Genomic DNA, 25,068 nt, shown 5'->3' on the forward strand with positions numbered 1-25,068 from the left:
CCTGGTATATATTTATTCATTCTTTTTTTTTTTCCATACTATTCGCCATCTCCCGCGTTAGCGAGGTAGCGTTAAGAAGAGAGGAGTGAACTTTCAGGGAAATCCTCACTTGGCCTCCTTCTCTGTTCCTTCTTTTGGAAAATCACGCTCCCTCCCCTTTAGTCGCCTTCTACGACACGCAGGGAATACGTGGAAAGTATTCTTTCTCCCCTATCCCCAGGGATAATATATATATATATATATATATATATATATATATATATATATATATATATATATATATATATATATATATATATAAGCGATTCGGTGTACTAGTCCACTTTCCATTCGGTCCGGCTGTTCATAAATTTGAATATAAATTGGGGAACTTGTGAGTTCAAACCAGAGGATTACTTATACGGTTCATTACTTATAAAGTTTAGCGATTCCTCGGAAAAAAAAGTTTCACAATATCGACGTAAATCATATAAGCTACTACGTTATAACTAAAGAAAAATCGTATCACAGAAACGGCGACGATACATAACAAAACATATATGAACGGCCACGTTATAGCTACAACGACTTATAAATGAACGGCTATTATAACTATATCGAATCATATATGTGAACGTCTACGTTATAACGTCAAAGAATCATAAATGAACGGCTGTTATAACTACAACGAATCATATATGTGAACGTTTACGTAATAACTGTCACGAATCATAGGAGCGGTTTACGTTATAACTGTAACGAATCCTATGCTACGATTCACCGCGAAGTGACAAAAAAAACTCTACAATAACAACTACTGTTGCAAGCTATTATTAATCGCTCATGAAGAATGTCAGGTGTAGTGTGGTGTGGTGTGTGTGTGTGTGTGTCTCCATACCTTTACCTGTCCGCTTCCCCATATGAAAGACAATACACCAAACCCCCACGAAACCTAACCTAACCTAACCCGTCCACCTGATATATATGAAGTCATCGCTGCAGAGTGGAACACGAAGTCCACCAATACACCGATGTCAATATTATTTCCGTCCATAGATTCTGATTGATACATTCTCCCCTCGTGAGACGTCACATTAAATCCAAACTTACCGCACGCAGTATTTCTGGTGTCAAAATCCTAACTCTTGCGAAAAAGCCTAACTGCATAACTACATAATAACTCTTGGGTTCCCCCAACGACCGCACTGTGCAATGCTACGTAAATAGCGCGTGCCCGACCCCCTCCTCCATCCCACCCCCAACCTCACCTCGTAACATTATCATCATAATGGCTGAGTTTATGATGATGACTCAAGGCTCAGAGAAAAAAAAAAAAAATGAGCCTACTGCGGCAGCGTTACGAACTCTCTCTCTCTCTCTCTCTCTCTCTCTCTCTCTCTCTCTCTCTCTCTCTCTCTCTCTCTCTCTCTCTCTCTCTCTCTCTCTCGTTGCTTTCTTCCCATAACCTGTCCACCTCTAAGAGTTGGGTCTACAAACACCTGCCTGAGCCCTGATCAAAATGAATTTCTTCGTTTATTTTCCTTTCATCTTTTTCATGTCGCCACCAAGATGGCCTCCTTGGGGCATGTCTTGCTCGTGCCCTGTGATATATATATATATATATATATATATATATATATATATATATATATATATATATATATATATATATATATCCCTGGGGATAGGGGAGAAAGAATACTTCCTACGTATTCCCTGCATGTCATAGAAGGCGACTAAAAGGAAAGGGAGCGGGTTCTGGAAATCCTCCCCTATCGTTTTTAATTTTCTAAAAGAAGGACCAGAGAAGGGGGCCAAGTGAGGATTTCCCTTAAAGGCTCAGTCCTCTGTTCTTAACGCTACCTCGCTAACGAGAGGGAGAGAGAGAGAGAGAGAGAGAGAGAGAGAGAGAGAGAGAGAGAGAGAGAGAGAGAGAGGAGGGGGGGAAACGAAAATAACTAAGAGTGAGATAATTCCAGATCAAGATACCTTGATGCACAGTTATAAAAGTACCTCAGACTCTCATTTCTTGGAAGGATTTTCGTTATGACAACGAGTAAGGAAAATTTCAAAGACCACAGTATATATTCCTCTTCATGCGTTTTCTTCCTCTTCAAAGCTGAACAACTGAAATATACCACCAGGCGGAAGTCCAGCAACTGTACTAAAGGGTAATAACAATCTTCGAAGCCTATTAAAAACACCTTCAAAATCGTTGAGAAACTCGATCCGCAACATTTGAGGTAAGAATACACAGTCCGTTGGTACACTGTGCACTGCTCCCCGTCCACGAGCACGCGGGTACAAATGGGTGCACAACGTACAGGTGCGCACTCTACCATAAGTAACTCGAAATTCAATGGAAAAAAAAATTATCCTTTTATCCGTCAATCACACGAGAGTTAGTATTTATATTTCATTCATGTGTCCCCCCAACCCCCACCACACATGTGGCTTAGGCTGGTGTGTGTGTGTGTGTGTGTGTGTGTGTGTGTGTGTGTGTGTGTGTGTGTGTGTGTGTGTGTGTGTTTATAAAATATAGGATAAAGATGTAGTGCATACACATGGTTGAGAAATGTGGCAACAGCAGTGTAAAATTCGCTCCTTTTAAAACACACACACACACACAACACACACACACACACACACACACACACACACACACACACACACACACTTGTCTCAAGGTTAAGTTTACACCAAGAGGATAAATGAAACTCGCCTCGTGCTTCTTATCACAAAACCAATTCTTACAGAGAAGTCAGTCAGTGGCATTGTTATTTTTTTTCCCCAAGCCCGAGTCTCCATCACGGGCAAAAACATTCATCTAGGCCATGCAGGTTTTCAATGAATGAACAAAGGCTAACAACAACAACAACAACAATGGCAAGGGGAAAAATATAAGGATAATGCAAGTTTTAAACATGGAAAACATGCCTTTAAATTGAGACACTCAGACACAGATGGAGCATGAACACAAAGCATGTGTTATCCGACGTAAAGATACATGACACACTGATATATAAGTAGGTATTCATTATGAAAAGAATAAGAAAGGTAATGATAAAATAATATTACAATAAACAACGTCGAGAATGAAATTGAGGACTGAAAAGAAAAAAAAAAGATGTTACGGAAGCGAAAACATCAGAAAAGGCAACACGAAATTCGATTTCTTGGGGTGGCTGGGACAATAGCAACTCTGTCCTTTTATACAACCAAAAATTCATAGGCCTACACACTGATAACAACAGTTTCTTATCGAATATTTCCCATACGAAGTGGGTCAGATAAGGATGGGAGAGAGAGAGAGGGAGAGAGAGACAGAGGGGGAGGGCGACACTTGGGAGGGGGGGAAGGGGGAGAATTTGAGGGAGAGCTTGGCGAGTTCTGATTGGTGGAGGCGCGCGGCCTGGGAGGGCGCGGGCCACTGCGGGAACATCCGTATATAACCCACCGTTACGTAAGCTTCTCGTATAAAAGCCCGCCAACAACCACGGCCCCGGACACTTACACACTACAAACGGTACAACGAAGGCTTGGTTCATATTGTGCTGCGACTGTGAGAGTGAGTGAATGGTGACCATGAGTGCAGGAAACCTCCTATGTGCTTTAGTGTGAACCATATGAGGGGAGAGCTATCCCAATGTGAGGGAGGGTCTTAAAGTGTATACCACCTCGCGGACCAGTCGATAACGCCAACCAACTCCTGCTACAGAAGAGCAGTCGTGTTTATACTTTTTTTTTTTCGTATGGAATGTATATGTTCCGGGAAGTCTTGCTTTGATGATGAATCACCATAAGTGAGGTGTGAATATTGAATCACCGTAAGTGAGGTGGAGGGAACGTGATGGGGGTCAGAGGGAGAGGAATAATGACTCCACGCTGGGCACGGTGCGTTACATAAGTCCTGGTGTGCCCTCAGGCCAAGTGTTAATCAATGATATGATGAGGTTACACGCTCCGGGAGTAAGCTAGAAAGTGGTGTTTGTTGTCCCTGTGTCTAGTGGCGGTGTGTGGCTGTGGCGATGGTGATGGCGGTGGGCGCCGGGCAGCAACAACGCCAGCCAGCAAGCCAGCAGCAGGCCGCGCGCCACTCCTGCCTACCTACACCACTGACGTCACAACCTCGGCCTATGTTACTACCTTCAAACCAACTTGTACAACATGACAATATCTCACATTACCCTGCATAATTCTACACCTGAACGCAAGTCAACCTCATCATTAAATCATGTATAATCACCTGAAAATACAGCTAACACATGATTCCAAGAATTACTAGGACAAACCAAACTCGACGACCTCGCACTTCACTATAAAGGAAATAAGATAACACTTTATATAACAACAGCACATTACGTAACATCACACACACACACACACACACACACGCCAATTGAGGACCTGAATATCCATCGCGCCACGACACTACAGAATACACAACAAATCAGGTGACTGAGTACGCACACGAAAGCGTAGCTCAAAGACAACACCAGCAGAGGCAGAGATGCATAGGATCAAACTGTGAAACATGAAAATAAAACGCAACATAACTCGAATGATCCTAATACGAGGCACAGCTCATACCACAATTAACAATATTGTATTGTGAACTGCATACCGATGCTGATAGAATCTATGAGGCAAAGCGTGCGTTGACAAACCAGTAAACAGTACATGTGACGTGACTTGATGCATGACATGAAAGGAAGAGCAAAACAAAAGTGACTAGGAGAGTCAAGATTATAAGTGGCTAAGAAAAGTGTTTGAAGAACAAGTATGATTTATAATCTTCAAAGACTGTCAGCTGAGAGCTTATATTAACAACCTCACGGCATGGGGGGAACACTGTGTGCAGTGAACTGTGTGTCCATACCACTTACAGCTGATACAGCAGGTGGCATATTTACTCAAATGGTCTAAAACAACTTTTTTCTTGATGGGGTACCTTACAAATACGATAATACCTGACCATCGAAAAGTGCAACTTTTTTCTTGATACACTACGAATGTGATGCTATCTGACCATCGAAAAGTGACAGGCATACGAGGTACGTGGCAAATGTGGTGCATCATTTCTGGTAATTAAATCAAGGTGAACATGATCTTGCTTGCGAGTATTGGGGATGACAAGGTGACATGAGATGTTACTGGGATGACAAATGGATCATAAAAAGAGTAAGGCAACTGAAGTACTACTGAAAACTTGATGTGTTCAGTTACATGGAAAAGCCAAACTATGAAAAGCATTGTTACTTCAATATATACATAATGGAAGTCTACTAGAAGACAACTCACGAAAAAAACCTTACAAATTATCGTTACTCTTTCACTGAGATTAGTGCATTAACTACATGCAGACGAAAGTTAAATAAGCTGGATGATTCACTCGGATCAATGATTTCAGGGAAATCCAATAACAGGCAAGAAGAGAAAGTAGCAGAAGTGAGAGAGTGAGTGGGGGTTGGGGGGTAGGGAAGAGGGTAACGGCGCGACAGTTGCCATGTAAGGGAATACGCACCATTTGGGCGACTTCCACACCGCCATTTCTTATTCGTAATAAAATCAATCCTATTCCAGACCGTCACCGGATATTTAAATGCCACTGTTCCACGGGGCTTGGTCAGCAGTGCGTCTCAACAACAAATACCACGCTGGGCTTAACAACAAATATGTTAATTAAATCAGGAGAACAAGGGATGGTGTGGGCAACAGTCGACCTAGAGAGGCCGGGCCCTACCCCCATAGAGGCAGTACCTCCGGGGGAGCTGAGAGGGAGGAACGGGGGGCGCGGCCGTTTAGGACTTTATATAATGTGTTGCTGGGTGACCAACAACTGGCATGTTACTCTTATTATGCACACGTGACCAGCCTTGGCGCAAGTTTTAAGACACGTCCAAGCACAGGTCTCGCTCGTGCGCAGGTACTGGTGGGATACAGTATCAGCCCGCCCCCTTCCCCCTACTCAGAGGCTAGTGGAAGAACAGAGGGCTCCATCCGCGCGGGAGAGGAGACCCCTCACAACGTGGCCGCGAGCATCGAGACAGAGAGAGCCAGAGCCAGAGAGAGAGAGAGAGAGAGAGAGAGAGAGAGAGCATGGCGGGCCTGGAGGGGGGGGAGATGGTAGTGATGGCGGGAATAGCCAGGCTATTATACCGAGGGTCACATCAGTGGTCTTGGCTCTTGGCAAGGCAACAACTGGTCATTCTGGCACCTTTCACGCCGCCATGCCTCTTGCGTGTGGCACCCGGAGCATGCCAAGAGGACACATATTCTCCGTGTGAGCACATGTCTTCTTAACAAGCTAAAGTTAACGAGACGCGTCAATGTGGTAACGGAGTGGCAAGTAAGGGGTTGTGGCGGAGTTACAGTGTTGACTGATACCTGATTAGGCTCCGCTTTCTGTCCGCTTTTAAACTGTCTGAAATAAAGATACACATTCCACGTACGCAAATATATCCACACATAAGCATGTTCACCACGAGGCGCACACAGGAACATCCACAAACGCACGTAAATAAAAATATAATAATAATAATAATAATAATAATAATAATAATAATAATAATAATAATAGAATTTTTTGACGATGGAAATGGGCACCTGATCAATGTTCATACCCTAATAAAATACTTTCAGCTGATAAAAACTTCCACGCTCGTTCTTCATAGCACCGTTTTCCATACTCTCCACCGAGTGATTAAAAAAAAAAAATCCCCCCCCCCCAATCGAAGTCACAAGGCTCAGCTGGAGTTATTATGGCTAGTTCGTTCATCTACGGCTGCCTGTGGCTAAAATCATCTTCCCAGTCCTCCCTTTAGCCATCTTACCAACACGGTTCTAAAATTCAAAACAAATGTTACAGCATATGGAACGCATTCTTCCCCGCATGACCTTAACTGTTCCGTGAGACCAGCTTCCTTACAAGAGGGCACAATTATCTTGGCGACAGTGGCAATGTCTCTTCCTACGTCGCTTGCAACGCTATTATGTAACCTACTATGTGTGTATATGTGTGTGTTTCAGTTATTCTTTAGTGTACTATGCAAGACTTCTTAATTCTGTTGTGACAACACGAGAACAGTCTGTTACCATCTTGGGTCACCAGTCTTGTTACGTAAGGTTATCGGTGAGACGACGCTACACAACTCTAGGGGAGCCACCAGCCTCTCATGGGATGGTGAGACTCGTGGAACACCCCAGAGCCACTAGTGGGCGCCGGGCGAGGTGGTGAGCAAGAGACCTGTCATGCCCCTAATGTACCCACCCAGTGCGAGATGACATCTGTACCCTTGAAGCCAGGCTTGTTGCTACCCAGACATACAAAATTTCATGACAATGAGTACGGTTTAGAAAGTCTCATGGTTAAACACGCAATCATATATATATATATATATATATATATATATATATATATATATATATATATATATATATATATATATATACACACACAGGAAGGTAGTCTGTAAATTTCTTGGTCTGAGTAGCTGTCGTATTATTATTTAACATAAGATTTTTAAGCCAAATTTGTGAACACCACATTTTCCACAGTGCTATCAGTGCTTGTTGATATGGACAGTGGCAACTTAACCTTAGTATCTCTTTACCGTTATACTATGGCTCGGTTAGGTACGTTTGGCGACTCCATCCAAACACCCCACCACCACTCGCGAGCACGACGGCGCGGCGCGTAAGGCGTTGGTCTGTTACCACCCCCTCCCCAAATGCACGATTGCCTGAACTGCTCGCCTCAGCAACAAGTGATGATGCTATGCACCGCGATCTTAAAGGCGCCCTCTTACAGTCGCGGGATGGCAGAGAAGAAAGCGTTTGGTTGTGTGGCGTGGGAAGACCAGATCATCACACGGGGAACCATAGATCTCGCAAGTCAATTCAAGCTCCCAGCGACTGCTGATACCACTGTGGCGTTTCCCTCGTACAAGGAAAATTCCACGGTAGGGCAATCTTACGAAATGTCGACCAAAGCGCGTGTAGATAGCTTTCTGAAATGGTTTCAGGTCATAATATATTGTGACACTGAAGAGGCTTCTACGAGGCAGATATTTGCACTTAATACGTGTCTCTGAAGCATACAAATAAACAACAACAGGAACAAAGGAAAGAAAACGGACGGGGCCGCCCTCTGGCGATCCCAGCGGCTAAAAATAAAAGAGAGAAAGGAGGTTAACGGGTCTGGTACGTGTCTCTGACCAGGACATTCCCCTACAGACGAGGCTGAGGACATGCCGCAGCAGCCACGCCACTTGTTGATTCAGCAGATGCCCTGCCTCCCCCTCACCGTACCTGCTGCACCGATTGGTGGTGCTCCCAGACCCCTCACCCACCCACCCACCCACCCGCCAACACCACACTACCCCTTTAATGACATACACAGGCAGCAGCTGTGAGGATGGGTTCCCTGATCCACCTGGCTATGATGAACGCCGAAGTGCAAATCATTTTAGATGTCGATCACCCGCATGATTCCAAACAATTGCTTCGTCAGCACGCAGGAGAGAGAAAACGGACATACAACACGTCGCCAGGGATGATCAGTTTTGGGTGTGTGAACGTAGAGCCCTCACCTCGGAGCACAGGATGCCTGCAGCCCTTCCCAGTGTATCTTTTTTTTTTTTCTGCGTGTGCAACTGTGAGGGATGAGGTGGTGGGAGGGAGAGGGTAGGTTAGTGTGGGGATGTCAGAGGCGTTGTCGCCTTGGTAGCCACCAACCACCGCAATTATTTATAGATTACGTTGAGGGTGCTCAACATTAAGGGACGACTTGACCCAACAACGGAATCAACGAGGCGGCAACACGAGCACCTTCCACCTGACCTTGTAAACCACGAACTGCCAAATGACACGACACCCAACTACCGACACATTCGTCGTTAATGCACCATGACTTCACCCATGGGGCCACGTAACGAGACGAGAATGAATGAGGTGTAGATGTCTCATTAGTGACTCTTGTTCAGTTGCTTACGCGTGTCCTACAAGACGTAAGCGACTACAGTAATTTCCCGAGGCCCTCATATGAAGCCTCCAAAGCAACAATCCCTCCCTCTACGAAAGTCTGTGTTGTAAAGTTGCTCGGCCAAGGACAAACGTACCCTCTTGACAACTGACTAATTATTTAAATGTCCTTTAAAAACTGGATGTGCAAGTCATGACGGTGCTTTTGACGGAGGCACCAGTTCTGGCTGGTGACGATGCAGTGATGCTGGTGAATGTTGCGGCAGTGATGCTCATGAGTGCTGCAGTGATGCTAGTGGTGTCAGTGAGTGATGCAGTGACGTTAGTGAGTGCTGCTGTGGAACTAGCGAGTGATGTCAGTGAGTGTTGCATCGAAGCCAGTGAGTGCTGCAGCGTTGTCAGTGATTGCTGCAGTGATGTCAGTCAGTGATGCAAGTGAGGTCAAGTGAAAACACTAAAGATCGCCGTGAAGGCTGCGGCAGTGGTATTAACACCTTCCCTCTTCCAACAGGCACAAGACAATGATAGACCGGAAGACCAAGAAAGGCATGGGGGCCTGGCTCTCCTTCGAGAATGGTCTGGAGGAGTACAAGGAGAACCAGCTGAAGATAGAATGGTGGTACCTCGTCAGGGTAAGTGGTCTTTACTTCACACACACACACACACACACACCAGACCATATCTTGTTTGCTCTTACCTTTCCACGTGACCCAAGACATACACACTATCACACACCCTAGTATCCCGAATATTTCAACACATCCACTACACACTATACCCAACATGCCATACATAGTTCCCCCTTACACATCATACTTAATCCCCCTTACTACATCCAGTTCCCCCTCCCCTCCCCCAGTGTACCATACAGAGTCCCCCTTTACACATGCGCCATTACTCAGCTCACCTCCCACACACCACACCCACACTCCTCTCATTCATATCCCTACACCAACACCACCACTCTACCGTGCATGACACTCACAGCTTCCCGTAGCACATTATTTTCATAAGTCACTTACTATATTAAAGGGTTACATTCACGGAGGAAAAGTATATGTAAATATTATATGAACATAAAAAAAATATAGTTTATAGTTTTTTAAGGGGCGTAGTATGGTAATACTGATCCAATACTGGTTTAGAAGTCACTGAAGCCTTGCTGATTATATCATATGTATATATATATATATATATATATATATATATATATATATATATATATATATATATGTATATATATATGTGTGTGTGTGTGTGTGTGTGTGTGTACCAATAATTATAACAAAAGCTCTTCGTTTATCAGTTAACCCCCCCCCCCCCCTGGTCATTACTGTGACAAATGTTAATTCCGATGTTTCCCACAGCCCAGCCGGCCGTACATATCCCGACGGAAGATGAAGCGGTACAAGAACGAGCCCGAGCCTGAACCCGAGATAGTGGAGGTCGAGGTCCCGGCACCCGTGGAGGAGCCGGCACCTGTGGAGGCTGAGCCGGTGCAGGTGGAAGAGGAGGTGGAGGCGGCCGTGGCCGAGGAGCCACAGGTGGCGGTGTCACCGACACCTGAGCCACTTGCAGAGGCTACGAAAGAAGAAGAGGCCGCGGAGATCGCCGAAGACTCTGCTGCAGTGGCTGAAGAAGAACCAGCGGAGTTGGTGACGCTAGAAGAAGTTACAGAAAAGGAAGCGGCAATAGGCCAGGCGCTATCCGAAGCTGAGAAAGGAGAAGCTCCTGAGGCAGTGGCAGCACCAGAGACCTCCCTACCGTCAGAACCTGTGACAGAAGACGCAGCAGCACCCAAGCCCGAGGTGTCATTAGAACATGAAGCAGAGACAGCGGAAGTCGAAACTAAAGCGGCCGTAGAGGCAGAAATCGAACCCGAGGTGGCCCCCGAGCCAGATGTGACTGCAAAGACAGAAGTCGAATCTACGGAGGCTGTAAAGGCAGAAGTCGAACCTACAGAAGCTGTAAAGGCAGAAGTCGAACCTACAGAAGCTGTAAAAGCAGAAGTCGAACCTACGGAGGCTGTAAAGGCAGAGGTCGAACCTACAGAAGCTGTAAAGGCAGAAGTCGAACCTACAGAAGCTGTAAAGGCAGAAGTCGAACCTACAGAAGATGTAAAGGCAGAAGTCGAACCTACAGAAGCAGTCACGGCAGAAGTCGAACCTACAGAAGCTGTAGAAGCAGAAGTCGAACCTACAGAAGCTTTAAAGGCAGAAGTCGAACCTACAGAAGCTGTAAAGGCAGAAGTAGAACCTACGCAGGCTGCTGAGGCAGAACCCGAACCCGAACTGACTCCAGAGGCGAAGGAAGATATACTTGAAGCAGTCACAGCAACGGAAACTCCGCGACCCTCACAGACTTTGCTAGATGCCATCACAATAGTTTCAACAGAGAATGAAGTAGAGGCAGAAATCGAAACAGAAGAAACGGCAGAGACGAAGGAAGCTGCACCGACATCGGAAGCGGTACCAGAAGTTGCCATCCCTGGCGGTGAAGCTGAGGCTCCAGTTGTCGAACCCGACCTCAAACTTGATTCAGAAGTGGAAGTAGTCGAACCAGTAGTTGAAGAAGATACTGAGGTAGAACCAAAACCCGCTGTCGAAGCTGAAGCTGAGCTAAAACCAACACCCGAAGCAGAACCAACACCCGGAGCAGAAGTCAAATCAGAACCAGCGCCAGCAGAGGTCGAACCAGAAGTGACAGCCGAAGAAGTCAAATCAGAACCAACGCCCGCGGTACAGGAAGCGCAGCCAGAACCAGCAGCTGAAGCGGAAGTTGCTGCAACATTAGTACCCAAAGCAGCTGAACCAGAACCAACAACCGAAGCAGAAGAAAAGCAGCCAGAGCCATTGCCCGAAGCGGAGTTGCTTAAATGTGAACCCAAACTCGAAGCGGAAGTCACCCCGAAATCAGAACCTGAAGCAGAGGTTAAACTGGAGAAAGAACCCGTGAAAGAGACTGAAGCAGAACCAACACCGAACGTGGTACCTGCTGCTGAAACCAAGCCTGAAGCGGAGGTCGTCCCACCAACAACCGCGCCAATCCCTGAAGGTGAACCTGCCCCTGAGCCATCACCTGCCGCACCGACGATAGCCCAGGAACAAGCGCCCGTCCTCGAACCCACCTTAGCGCAGGTCAACGGGAGCGAGCAAACGGCAACAGCCCCTACCTCCTTCACATCAACGACATTTGTGCCTACTCTGGCTTCCACCTTACCATCTGCTCCCGCTCCTGAAACCGCCCCTCAGCCTACACTGGCGCCTGTACCCGCTCCTGAACCTACTCAAGCGCCTGTACCCGCCAGTCAACCCACACAGGCGCCTGCACCCGCCCCTCAGCCTGCACAAATCCCTCCACAGAAATTCACTTCGTTTCCCGGTTTCGGTCCAACGTCTCAACCTGCAATGCCGCCAGGAATAAGCCAAGGGACTGTCCCAAGCATGATGAGGCCCGCCGTCTGCCCCCAACCCCCAACACACTCTCCCTTCGGCTCGGCGTTCTCGTCCACGATGGGACCTCTCCCTACAGGCAGTCCCGTCGGCTCTGCGCCTCCTGCCGCGGCCGACCCTGCCGCTAACACGACTCCCACCCCTGTTAACTTAAGTTCCAACGGTCCAGCTCCAGCACTCGGTGGCTTCAGCCCCAACCGTCCAGCTCCCGCTCCCATTGGCTTCACCTTCCAAGACTCGAGCGCGATGTCTATGAACTTCATGCCAAAGACCACAGGCCCCGAGCCAGTTAGCTTCAGCCCCAAGGACCCAGCCGGTGCTCCAAACGTCCCTCCCCGCAGCTCTAAGTTCGCCACGCCGCCTACCCTGGCCCCGCTGCCCACCTTCATCACACAGGCCGAGGAGGAAGACGACATCGCCCCGCTGATGGAGGAGGCCATGCAGGCGGGTCTGTCCGATGATGACTTCGATCTCCCGGACGAACCAAAGGGACCAAAAATTGACTTGGCAAATGCGCAAAATGGTGAAATAAAGAACTGAAGGTGATTTTATTATTTTTTTTTTTTGGTGTGTGTGTTCCGAAGCATAGTTATGGGATGGGGGTTACCACAAAGCTTTTTACAAATTTCTGAAATGTAATTATTTATTGCTGATGATTTTCTGTAAAACGAATTACTCTATAAGGGACTAGTGCCACAGTACAAATAGTCCATTTCCTTTACGGCATTCCTTGCTGAGTCAGTTATACTGTATTTGCTACATGAAATTTGTAAATGAAACAATTTAATAACAACATCTTCGTTTTCCTTGTAAAACCCTTCCTCCTCCTCCCTCCTCCTCCTCCCCAACTCCCCGTGAGCAGACTACACCGGCGCTCCGTGGTTGATGTGTCCGTGACTGCACCAAGGCCAGGGGCGGTCGGCTGTGTTCTGGCGACGCACAGTCTGCACGGAAACTAGTATTGACCTTCCCAGGTTCAACAGCCACAAGCCCGCCCGCCCGCCCGCTCCTGCTGCTGCTACACCCTGGCGGGGTTACCTGTGTCTTGACCACCTGCAGCGTCACAGGACCGAGAGAGAGAGAGAGAGAGAGAGAGAGAGAGAGAGAGAGAGAGAGAGAGAGAGAGAGAGAGAGAGAGTCACAAGTCCTCTGGAACATGACCACTTATGAGAACGATCGTACACATCATCCCTTGGCTATGATGACCTGCTCAGTCTGACCTGGCACCTTAAGGGTCAGGTCACAGGGGTGGTCACGCCGTCATATCCATGCGTTGTACAGCGGTGTTAAGCTCAATAAACCTGGAGGTCAGGAATGTGAAGAATATTCATAACAACAATGTTCATGATCAAGGTCACTTGTGGACAGAGAACCGCCAGGTCACTGCACAAGTCCACAGAGACAATACCACGTAATAGGGCCATAACTGCCCTAACCAACACGATTTATAAATTAACACTTATCATTATCAATTAATAATTTCATTATCATTTATCATCATTGATTATAATCATCTATTACTATCATCATCTTTCTTAAACTTAAAAGACTTCGTTCGGCTCTCAAGACGACGCCCTCAAGCATCATAGGTCCGTCCCTGGGTTGATTCTAAGCTCAGAAAAGCGCCCCAAACCTTACCGGTAATTTCACCATCACCACACCGCAGCTACATTCAGTGGGAGTGTGAGTGACACAGTCTCTTACCTCTGCACTATCCTCCAGATCTACCACTACCCTTCTCCACGCCACTGCCTCTCCAACCCAACCCTCCTCTGTGTCTGTGTTGCCTTCCAGTACCTCTGGCCTCACCCGCTTCCTCGTACTCGCACTTCCCCTCTGGAGGCGGCGCCCACCCCCGCCTCACAGCTGCACCTCACCTTGTCTTCTCCTCGTTCCTCACCGTCATCCGGCCTCACGACTCATCACCACCAGCAGTCGTGGTCACGTCCGGAATGCTGCGCACGACCTCGCCGCGAGTCGTCCCCACCACTCTCCCCCCTACACCCGCGAGGACTGGTCCCACTCCACCCGCGAGGACTGGTCCTACTCCACCCGCGAGGACTGATCTTACTCCACCCGCGAGGACTGATCCTACTCCACCCGCGAGGACTGATCTTACTCCACCCGCGAGGACTGATCTTACTCCACCCGCGAGGACTGGTCCTACTCCACCCGCGAGGACTGATCCTACTCCACCCGCGAGGACTGATCTTACTCCACCCGCGAGGACTGATCTTACTCCACCCGCGAGGACTGGTCCTACCCCACCCGCGAGGACTGATCCTACTCCACCCGCGAGGACTGATCCTACTCCACCCGCGAGGACTGATCCTACTCCACCCGCGAGTACTGATCCTACTCCACCCGCGAGTACTGATCCTACTCCACCCGCGAGTACTGATCCTACTCCACCCGCGAGGACTGATCCTACTCCACCAGCGAGGACTGGTCCTACTCCACCCGCGAGGACTGGTCCTACTCCACCCGCGAGGACTGATCCTACTCCACCCGCGAGGACTGATCCTACTCCACCAGCGAGGACTGATCCTACCCCACCCGCGAGGACTGATCCTACTCCACCCGCGAGGACTGATCCTACTCCACCAGCGAGGACTGATCCTACTCCAGTCTCACTCCAGCAAACCAATCATGGCTGACTTTCTTCTGTAAGTGACATGGCAAAAACACTGGAACCTCTATACGCAGCAGCTGTATTCAGAATCCAAAATTTTGTTCTCAAAGAAAAAAAAAGAAATTTGAACCTCATTCGCAAGGTGCCTTCATTCCAATCCTCCCAGCCGTAACTGGCGTCAAACTGGTTAACACAGATCGTTAACGATCCACAGAGAATGAACGCATTCCGGTCATCCGGTGATGCGCAAGAACGCGACGGCGCTTACGCAAGAGTCGGCGAGCCAGAATGACACCCAAAAGTATTTAGGAGTGAGGCACAGAAATGGCCCTCGAACATCCACAGTGACTGACGCCTTGATTAACGAATGTGTTCACGGATGCGTTCATCAATCCTAACGACTCGACGACCACTGGATTACGTTCGTGAAAAAACATTTCTTACTTTCGCGTCCATGTTGAATAACTACCTGTATGTAATGTCTATGTACAATACTTTTTTCATGACCGTCTTGGACGCGTCGCTAGATAGTTCAGAGTACAACTACCCCCCCACCACCCCGTTATTTTATCAAAAATACATTAATATTTCTTTTTTGTCCTACAATTACCCACATTTCGGACATAACCTGAACCACTAATTAATATCCTCTCGTTCACGCAATCATAACGCTGGAAGTAAGTCTCAGGTTTTCCGCCTACGTGTCCACGAACCTGGGAGTGTTTGAGGCATCCGCACTCGACCTGTGGAGTCTTTAAGGAGACCCCAGTGCTGTCTGTCCCCCGGCGGATCTGGAGACAAGCTCCCCCCACCACGTAACAATGTCGCGTCCTCCTCGCGCCCTAACTGCTCAGATTATAACCCTTTGGTTCCTACGACTTCGATGTTTTCCAGACGCACTGGAACGTTACGTTAAACCCCGAACTCCTGCACGTTACTACCCTTTATACTTTCATCAACCTTCATTCCCCAATCCAATAAGTCCATAACAGCGTACCATGGGCCTAAAAAAGAGGAACAGCGTTAGGGAGCTACATAGTTGAAGTCTGGTCGACACGATCACGAAGTCGCAACGTCCGAGACGCTGGAGTATCCCCAGCACTGACGGAGATGAAGGCGACACTGTCCTTGATACGCGATCTCCACCCCCGTCACTGTCCAGGAACAATCATACGCGATCTCCACACCCGTCACTGTCCACGAACATTCATACGCGACCTCCACTCCCGTCACTGTCCAGGAACATTCATACGCGACCTCCACTCCCGTCACTGTCCAGGAACACTCATACGCGACCTCCACACCCGTCACTGTCCAGGAACATTCATACGCGACCTCCACACCCGTCACTGTCCAGGAACATTCAAACTCTCTGAAGAACCGTATCTGGAGATCACTAAGCTTTCACAACGGTGGCTTCAGACATAGTCCTACGTTCCATGCCTCGTACGCAACCCTCGTGGAAACACTGGTATCACATCTGAGGTGCGGGGATCATTGGAATGACTTTCCTGTAACCAAAAGCGGAGGGATAGGAGTGTCATGAACTCATGAGTAAATGTGGGTATTCCGTGAGTGCTTCGAGTGAACGGGACTGAACAAAATTCTCTCTAAAAAACCTGAAATGTTTGTAACAAGAGCACCTTCCTTGATAAGGAAAAAAAATAGATCTATGATGTATTCTACAACGTCTACAGTCCAGATACGAACTGGCGTACTCCACATAATCGCCACGTAAACACAAACCCATTTCGGATCACGAGACAAACTTTAGAACAAATGAATTTACGATCGACCATTCGTGAGAGCCAACGTATTACACATGATCAACCTAGACTGACTAAGGGCAAAAGTTACTGGGGGTAAATCCCGGCCTTGCAACACTGCCCCCAGCAACGATGAATGACGCACACCGCGATACCAAAAGAAGGAGGGGGGGGGGGGTGCTGCTGCCAGGGCAAGATCTACGAGGAGGAGGAGGAGGAGGTGGAAGGAAAGATTAAAATACTAAGGCATGAAAACAATATAAAGAAAGACACTATTAAGGAGAGAGATAGATAAACAAATAGGTAGATAGACAGATAGAGATTATCTAAGAGAGAGAGAGAGAGAGAGAGAGAGAGAGAGAGAGAGAGAGAGAGAGAGAGAGAGAGAGAGAGAGAGAGAGAGAGCGAGCGTGTAAGTCTGCCAAATGACAGGGCTAGCGAATTCCATTGACAGGAGGATGATCTTAAAGAGTTACGAAGAACGACTCGGGTGAGTTACTGGCATGTTGATGTTGTTGTCGAGTGTGACATGCAGAGATGGTATACTTATGGGCTGGATGCCAGCTGCCCACGCCTGTGGGTTCGGGCAGACAGATGAGACAGCAACCTGGGCCCCAAAAGGAGTGGAACTTGACATCCACCGACGTGCTGGCTCTGTGCAGCCGCATCGGAGTCCTCCCGATACCAAGGGGAAGGAGGAGTAAAGGTCATATGAGTAACTCCTCCCTGGTCGATTCCTGCTTACGCCACTACTAACCGGAGAGAGAGAGAGAGAGAGAGAGAGAGAGAGAGAGAGAGAGAGAGAGAGAGAGAGAGAGAGAGAGAGAGAGAGAGAGAGGGGTAACACCGGCTGAGCAATATGTGCTGCACGAAAAATAATAATAATAATAATAATAATAATAATAATAACCTACCGGTTGTTGACACGCAGCAGCAGCTTACTCTACATATAGTTCCAACAACAAACTCAAATGCCAGCTGCGCGGCGTGCATAGTAATCATCCCCTTCCCCCACATCAACGCAAGGTCCGTGCAGGCAGGCAGGGAGGGAGGGAGAACGTGTTAGAACTGATCATGCACGCCTCTGAAGAAGAAGGCGCTGACAGTTATTAGAATGGTGGTTCGAACTTAGCGATGTGGCGGCCCAAATGACCAAGGCCCATCCATAGGCCCTCGAACAAACAAACAACCAACACACCCTTTTCAACGCATCCGTAATTTTGTAAACATTCAACGCACTTTTTTTTCCCCCCACAATGAAGGCTCCAGTCACAGGCCTTAATCAAAACATAGAGGTATGGAGGTTAATGAAAGAGATGAGACATGGGAAAGTATTTACGAAGTTTGGAGGACGTGGAAAAAAAAATCTTTTAAAAAGTGCCAGGTCACAGTTACTGGGAAAGGCACGAGAGGGTAGAGAGTTCCAAAGCTTCGACCTGTAGGGGAAGAAACAGTTATCAAAACGGCCCACCCTTGAGTTGCTAACAGCCATACAGTAATCACGCGACGCAGCAGCTTGCCTAGTATTGCTAAGTCTCGCTAGTGGTGGGGGGTGGGGGGGGGGGGGGGGGGGGGGGGAACACAAGCTGCCAAAATCCGGGAACAAAAACCTAAGTAATACCTACAGAAGAGGGAAAGTGAACCAACGATTACGGCAAAGTGGGTCCTAGCCTAGTCGAGTCGATAAATCGGACCCCGGTCGATTCAACCCCGTCAAGTAAGGATGCAGAGCTAGACCCACCACAGCTGTGAGAGCAATACTCCAGGTTAGGACGGATCAACCCTTTCTATAAACAAAGCAAATGTTCGGAGGGGAAAAAAGAAAGAAAAGAAATTTCGCCGTCTAAACAGGTTCCCATTTCTTACGAGGCAGACTTAGCTATTTCAGTAAAGTGGGATTTCCAAGATAAAGTGGATATTACAGCAACACCAAGTATGTTCACTGAGTTAAGAGGTATAATTTAAGAACCATCGAAGGAGTGGGGAAAGTTGTGAGGAATTTTCGATGGAGAGAGGGGCACAAACCGAGTCTCGCAGGCATCAAACTTAACCAGATCTCGCCTACCCCACTGAAATATCCTGTTGTGCATTTACACATTCAAGGCATATGTACGTAAGAACACTCAAAGATAATCAACTTACACAATCAAAGTTCATTAATGTAGACGCGAGAAATACACACACACACAAATTAAGAGTGAATAATTCTACAAGTAAATGAAAATCTGACCAAGGCTTTAAGTTCTTTATCCAGTATATATGTCACAAAAAAATTGCGAAATATCCAAATAAGTTGCGTAAGTGCAATATGCAAATGCTCAAATCCTGCTCCCAGGACGGCAATGAGTGTGTGTGTGTGTGTGTGTGTGTGTGTGTGTGTGTGTGTGTGTGTGTGTGTGTGTGTGTAAGTGTGTGTGTGTGTGTGTGTGTGTAAGTGTGTGTGTGTGTGTGTGTGTGTGTGTGTGTGTGTGTGTGTAAATATATATATATCCTCTCACTTCTTAATCCCAAGCTTGTTTAACGGAGTTCCCATTAATCAAGTATACCTGTATATCACAATCACACACACATGCGCAGTATGTACATACGATCACGCAAAAGCGTATGTGCGTGCATTCAGCTGTACACACACACGCGAGCACACAAGCCGTGGCCCACAAAATTCAAGTTCACATAAAGAGAAAATTGAAGGTTTCTCTTTGGATACGTTTTCTGTTGCTGCACAGAATTTCAGAGTAAACTTGTTAAAATTTTGCCTGGTCGCCCTCCCCTGCACGCAACTTGTTTGCTTCGTAAAACCAAGGAAACCAACCGCTCTTGTGTGTATATAAGCGATTACCTCATTCTCCATCCACGGGAGTCTGTCTTCCTCTCCAGGGTACCCACCATAAAACCTAACCTTCTCCGTATGTTATACAGACTTCTGAACTCCTCGTTGTTCCCAGCTCTCACCTCCTGTTATATGGAAGTTGTTCTACACGTCTAGCAGCGTTGTGCCGCATCAAAGTCAGCGCATGTCCTACCTGGCACCATCTGCCCCGTTCCTTGTGTCTTTCGATGGATTTCACAGAACTGGTTTATCGTGGTCCTGGCCTCGCGAAGATTTCAAAGGGGGGTCTATCATGTCTCCCTTCTGGAAGTCCCTGTAATGAGGGTAGTTCCACGGCTTTGATCCTCTCCCCCCCCCCCCCATCTGCCTATATTTCCCATTAACTATAGCATCTTTCTCGACGCGTCCAGGTCGACCCCATACTACACAAGCTTTTGGGTGTTGTCGAGTATGATGATGACGGTTCGCTCTTTCTGAATCCACTATGTCCTTCACTTTAGTCATTTTCACCAGGCCCACGAAAGCTCATTTTACTCCTCATGTACCTTCAGCAGTCTGTTCTTCGGGCCGCCTCCAAAGTTACTCCACACAACTAACCCTTTCCATTCTGCTGATATTCATACACACACATCTCTTTACGAGGGAGTATGAACACCCCGCCTCTGGAGGCTCCTCTGTACTGTTCCTGCAACGCTTCCTGATCACAGGTGGTGGTGATGCACCAAGCAGTCCACGAGCCACGTCCGGGTGCAGTTCCCTTAAAAGCTTTCCTATGTCCCGAGTCTTGATGACACACGGCTTTCCAAAAGGGGGGTCGGCCCATTCTCATCCCGGTCCCGTAATGTGCGATGGCTTGGGTTTCTCTCTTTGGTAAATACGTTTTGAAAACTGACCTGCTGCTCCGTCCGTATAAATCCCAATCTAAAGCAATGACTTAGTCATCTGAGATCTTTATTTATTTCTTTTCACATCCTCAACTTATGAGCGGCTCTGGCTCGCCTTGATGAATTCATGGAATAGTTTTGAGCGATCATTTCACATACCCGACGTTGTACTTTTTCTTCCTCTCTCCTCTGCTCATCCTTTCTTTATCCCAATGTTCTCATGCTTATCCTCCATGAGGCCTTCCAACTCTGCCTGACTCTTGGCTCGAATCGTTCTTTCCTACATTGTACTTTTCTATTCTTTTTCTTCTTCCCCCCTCTGATACACGCAAATAAATCCATCAGTACATGTTTCTCTCTATCATTTACCTCTCGTCCTCATTCCCAAACTTCAATGTGCACTTCGTAAACACAGCCTGTGACACCGTTGTATCCACGAGCCTTTAAAAGGAAATCCACATTCCCAACCCGTGTCCCTAAATAATCTGTTCGAGTACATATGATCATTCCAATCCCGTTCGCAGCCTTCTTTCTCCTCCGTGGTGTCAACACCACCTCTTTAAGCATGTATCTCACCCGGGGTAATGCATGATCATTCCTGCCAAGCGGCGCTCCATTGTTGGCGCTCTCAACCTCTCGGCTGTTGCACAATGGCTTGATCTGGCCTTGTTGACGTGTGACTGCCCCTGATTCTCGTGTGTATGAAGTCTGTGATCCACATGATGGTATACCTCTGCGTGTTCTCTTTCAAGTGCAGGTCCCCATTCTCGCCACAAAGTACTTCCCTAGTGTTAGAAAAAAAAAAATTAGGTATAAACTCCTATTTTCATCTCGGGGCCATGTATGCCAATGAAGGCGTATATGGTCTTCGAATTGTCCCGAACACCTGAACAAACTGTTTAATAAGACTTTTCAATTCGTGGTTATAACGGCCGCGACGGACTTAATGACCCTGGCAAACGAGAGTGCCTAACCCTCAAAATGACTAACCAACTTTCTGGCGTTTTCCATTCACCTTTATCATTACGTCACCTTATATTTTTTTCCAGAACTCTTCGAAGATCAAAATTGCTTTTTTGTTGTTACAGTAACGTAATTCTTAGGACCTATTTGCTTATCTTCTCTGTGATTCTCCTTCTATTTTGGGGATTTACATACGTCATCCCTACGATCCACTTAAGTTAATCATCACTTCCTGGCTTAATCATGCTATTTCAACGTGTGTGTGTGTGTGTGTGTGTGTGTGTGTGTGTGTGTGTGTGTGTGTGTGTATGTGTGTGTGTGTGTGTGTGTGTGTGTGTGTGTGTGTGTGTGTGTGTTCTTTACCTGAACGCAATCTGGATTAAAATCAAAACATACACCATACGTTCTTCACCACTTTCTATAATTGATTTCATTTGTGCCTCAGTAAACGGTCATTATACAGTGCACCCCATGCTCATCCTTTGAGCGGTAGGGCAAAAGGTTTGCAGAGGTCACCAAGGGTCTTTGAAGGGTCTTCGTCAGACCCCAGTGGACAGATACTCCATAGATAAACTATTACAAAGTTGGTGCAAATACATCACCTCAACAGTCTTTCATATAATTAAATTACCGACGACATCAAAAACATTGGATATCGTCTCAGACTTTCATGGACAGGTGTTCCAGGGTTTCGCCTGCAAGTGGTTAGTTGTATCAAGACGGAAAAGTCGCCTTTGGTGAAACTTTTCACTCCAAAGGAGGCTACACTTCCCTGCTACTGGAAGCAACGCAGCCCCAGGTAGCAGGAGCCTTAAGAAAGAGGTCCTGTGTAACATCCATGACTCATAAACATAATAATATGGTGTTTAGCCATTTCTTGAGGGCTGTGTCTGGCCCTCTCTTTGTCTCACTTCTCACAGTCTACGACATGGTGTTCCACTGTGTGGCCACATCTCTGGCCATAAACTTCACAATTCACAAGATTAACGTTAACTCAAGATAGGCCAAAGCGCCAACAATACCTACTGCCTAGCTTAAGTCAACTGATCTTGTTGCTTTCTGTGATGGAAAGTCAATCTACCAGTGCTTATGTGAACTCGTCTCTACTTTAAAAAGATCTTTTATGTGAACTCGTCTCTCTACTTCAAAAAGATCTTTAAGTTCCTTCCTTGCTACAGTTTGAAGACTTCTAAACAACCAACCAAAGTTGTGTTTAACAGCCTCTTTTATTAAGTGTATGTTCGGCTATAGCATTAAACTTTATCATGCTCTCGGAGGTCTATGTAGGAGGATATCAACAACAGTATGATTAAATTCCTTCACAAGTAATCTGGCTTCAAAGATAAAACATTAAGGCAAGTAGTAAAGTATAAAGAATCAAGAGACAATTAAATATAAAGAATCATGAGATAATTACATATAAAGAATCAAGAGATAATTAATATAAAACGAGATAATTGCATATAAAGAATCAAGAGATAATTGAATAATAAAGAATCAAGAGATAATTAAATATAAAGAATCATGAGATAATTAGATATAAATTAAGCATAAAGAATCAAGAGATAATGAAATATAAAGAATCAAGAAATAATCAAACATTAATGGTTGTGATTTCTGCAAGAAGCTCAAAATAGATGAGTCCTATAACATGGCAGACACCTCAGCTACTTGCGTGAACGCCCGACTGTTTATTTCAAAATTCTTCTCACCTCCTACCATTGGGCTTGATCACAATGGCTACACTTCCAGTGGTAAGAGTTGTGACAGCCGTCATTACAGAAGCACTATTTCACTGTTAGTCTGGAGTTTCTGTCATATGTTCAAGAGCACTGGTTTTCGCCAGCTGTTGACGGTGTAGGCTGTGGGTAATTAGTTTCTTAAGTGGATAAGTAGGTGTAGTGATGCCAGAGAGTGTTATGTGACAGGGAGACGGTAAATGCTGCTACTTCCTTGCATTGTACAACTGACGCATTCCAAATACTTTTCTTTTTTTTTAAATCATTTGCGATAATGATTCGAAGACTGATGTAGTTCAACCGTATGTCTGACAACACCACAAAACAGAAAACAAATGAATTAAAGAAAATACTGTTTTCCCTGAACACCTTCACGAAAACAAAGATAATCCACTTAGAAACAAAATAAATTTTTAGAAATATCAGTAATTCAATCGTCTAGTATTTCATTCATACTATATACAATTTTTTATTCAAATATCCGTTGAAAAGATGTTACTGAGTCGATATCACGTTGCCTTCACTTATCAACAATATATATATATATATATATATATATATATATATATATATATATATATATATATATATATATATATATATATATATATATACCATAATATCCTCAGACAGGAGTAAACATCGAATCACAAACTCTGTTCCACTAGCAATAATAATAATAATAATAATAATAATAATAATAATAATAATAATAATAATAATCCAACAAAAGTTAAGCTAGAGTTCTGCCATGTTCTTCAGAAGAACTTACACCGGTATATACATATTTTTCACTTTTTCGCCAGACCGCGATTGCAGGTAGCAGATTGTAAGGTGTGGGGTTGTGGGGGTTGAAACTTTCCGTTTTTGCTTTTCTTCTGCACGACCGAGCATATAAATACAATCTTAATGGAAATATTGTGTAACATTTCTTTTCTCAGTATTTTCACCGATCACCTCATCTTATGTGATTGGAAAACCAACCGAAACTGTTCCATTTCAAAAATCATTAATGATTTAATAATTCTCATGGTCATCACAATTATTTTTATCCTGATTCATCATCATAACTGCGGTCATTATCATTACCATTATCAATTATTTCCAAAGAACCTATGTGTATGATAACTGGCGGTAGACATGACAGACAAGGTTATATGGTTATATAATCTTATATGCGATAGATGGAGTATAGCGTGCCCGACTCCGTCTGCTATATGGTAAGTGATGAGGTGGTGATGGCACGACTGGGATTCAAGGAAAGGTGACAGGTGTTTGAAGTGTTGAGGGTGTAAGGCGCAGAAGAAATGTTGGTGGTCGTCATAACAGTGCTGGTGGCGACGGCGAGGGTTGAGGGAGCAAATGGTTGTGATAATGGTGTTTGGGAGCTGTGTGTAGCAGCAGTGGTGATGGTATGGGGTTGTAAAGAATGCAGAGGAGTTTCCTTCAAAAGTGGTGGTGGTGGTGGTGGTGGGGGGGGGGTGAGTAAAAGCGGCACCTGCTTTAAGAGCCACATTCCACCATTACAACACTCTTCCTCCTCACAGGAAGAGAGCTTGTTTGGGAAATTCATCTTGCATCATTCCTGACTGCAACTTTATTAATCAAGAAAATAAAGTCGTTCCTGGAAGCGCTGTTAATCACATATACAAAGGGTGACTTTGACGGTGGCAACACCAGTCACCGACTGATGCCAAGTTTGGTAGTGAGAGTTTCTAAACTAAAATTCTCTAAATTACTTGTATGACTTTTTTTTTTTTCGCGAAGTGTAGTCAATCATACAACAGATCGGTTATTGAATGTTCACTTGTTTAAATGCCATGTAAAATACTCAAAATACC

At 46.0% G+C, this 25,068-nt stretch overlaps 2 protein-coding genes across 4 annotated transcripts in view; one reads left to right on the plus strand and one right to left on the minus strand.

Annotated features, from left to right (window-relative positions):
• The window catches only part of LOC139754522 (uncharacterized), a 730,441-nt gene that overhangs the window by 162,805 nt on the left and 542,568 nt on the right, over positions 1–25,068 (minus strand). The gene's annotated exons all lie outside the window — the stretch shown is intronic.
• On the plus strand, positions 3,383–15,179 carry LOC139754520 (uncharacterized). Of its 2 annotated transcripts, XM_071671826.1 has the most exons (4): positions 3,400–3,547; positions 9,473–9,593; positions 10,329–12,955; positions 13,276–15,179. In XM_071671826.1, the coding sequence occupies exons 2-3, from the start codon at positions 9,483–9,485 to the stop codon at positions 12,951–12,953; spliced, it is 2,736 nt and encodes a 911-aa protein (XP_071527927.1). In that variant the 5' UTR covers positions 3,400–3,547; positions 9,473–9,482; the 3' UTR covers positions 12,954–12,955; positions 13,276–15,179. The 2 variants fall into 2 exon arrangements, with proteins under 2 accessions (XP_071527926.1, XP_071527927.1); XM_071671825.1 differs by lacking the exon at positions 13,276–15,179 and having other exon boundaries at positions 3,383–3,505; positions 10,329–13,206.

The sequence above is a fragment of the Panulirus ornatus genome, chromosome 17 (assembly GCF_036320965.1).
Source record: "Panulirus ornatus isolate Po-2019 chromosome 17, ASM3632096v1, whole genome shotgun sequence".
Taxonomy (NCBI): domain Eukaryota; kingdom Metazoa; phylum Arthropoda; class Malacostraca; order Decapoda; family Palinuridae; genus Panulirus; species Panulirus ornatus.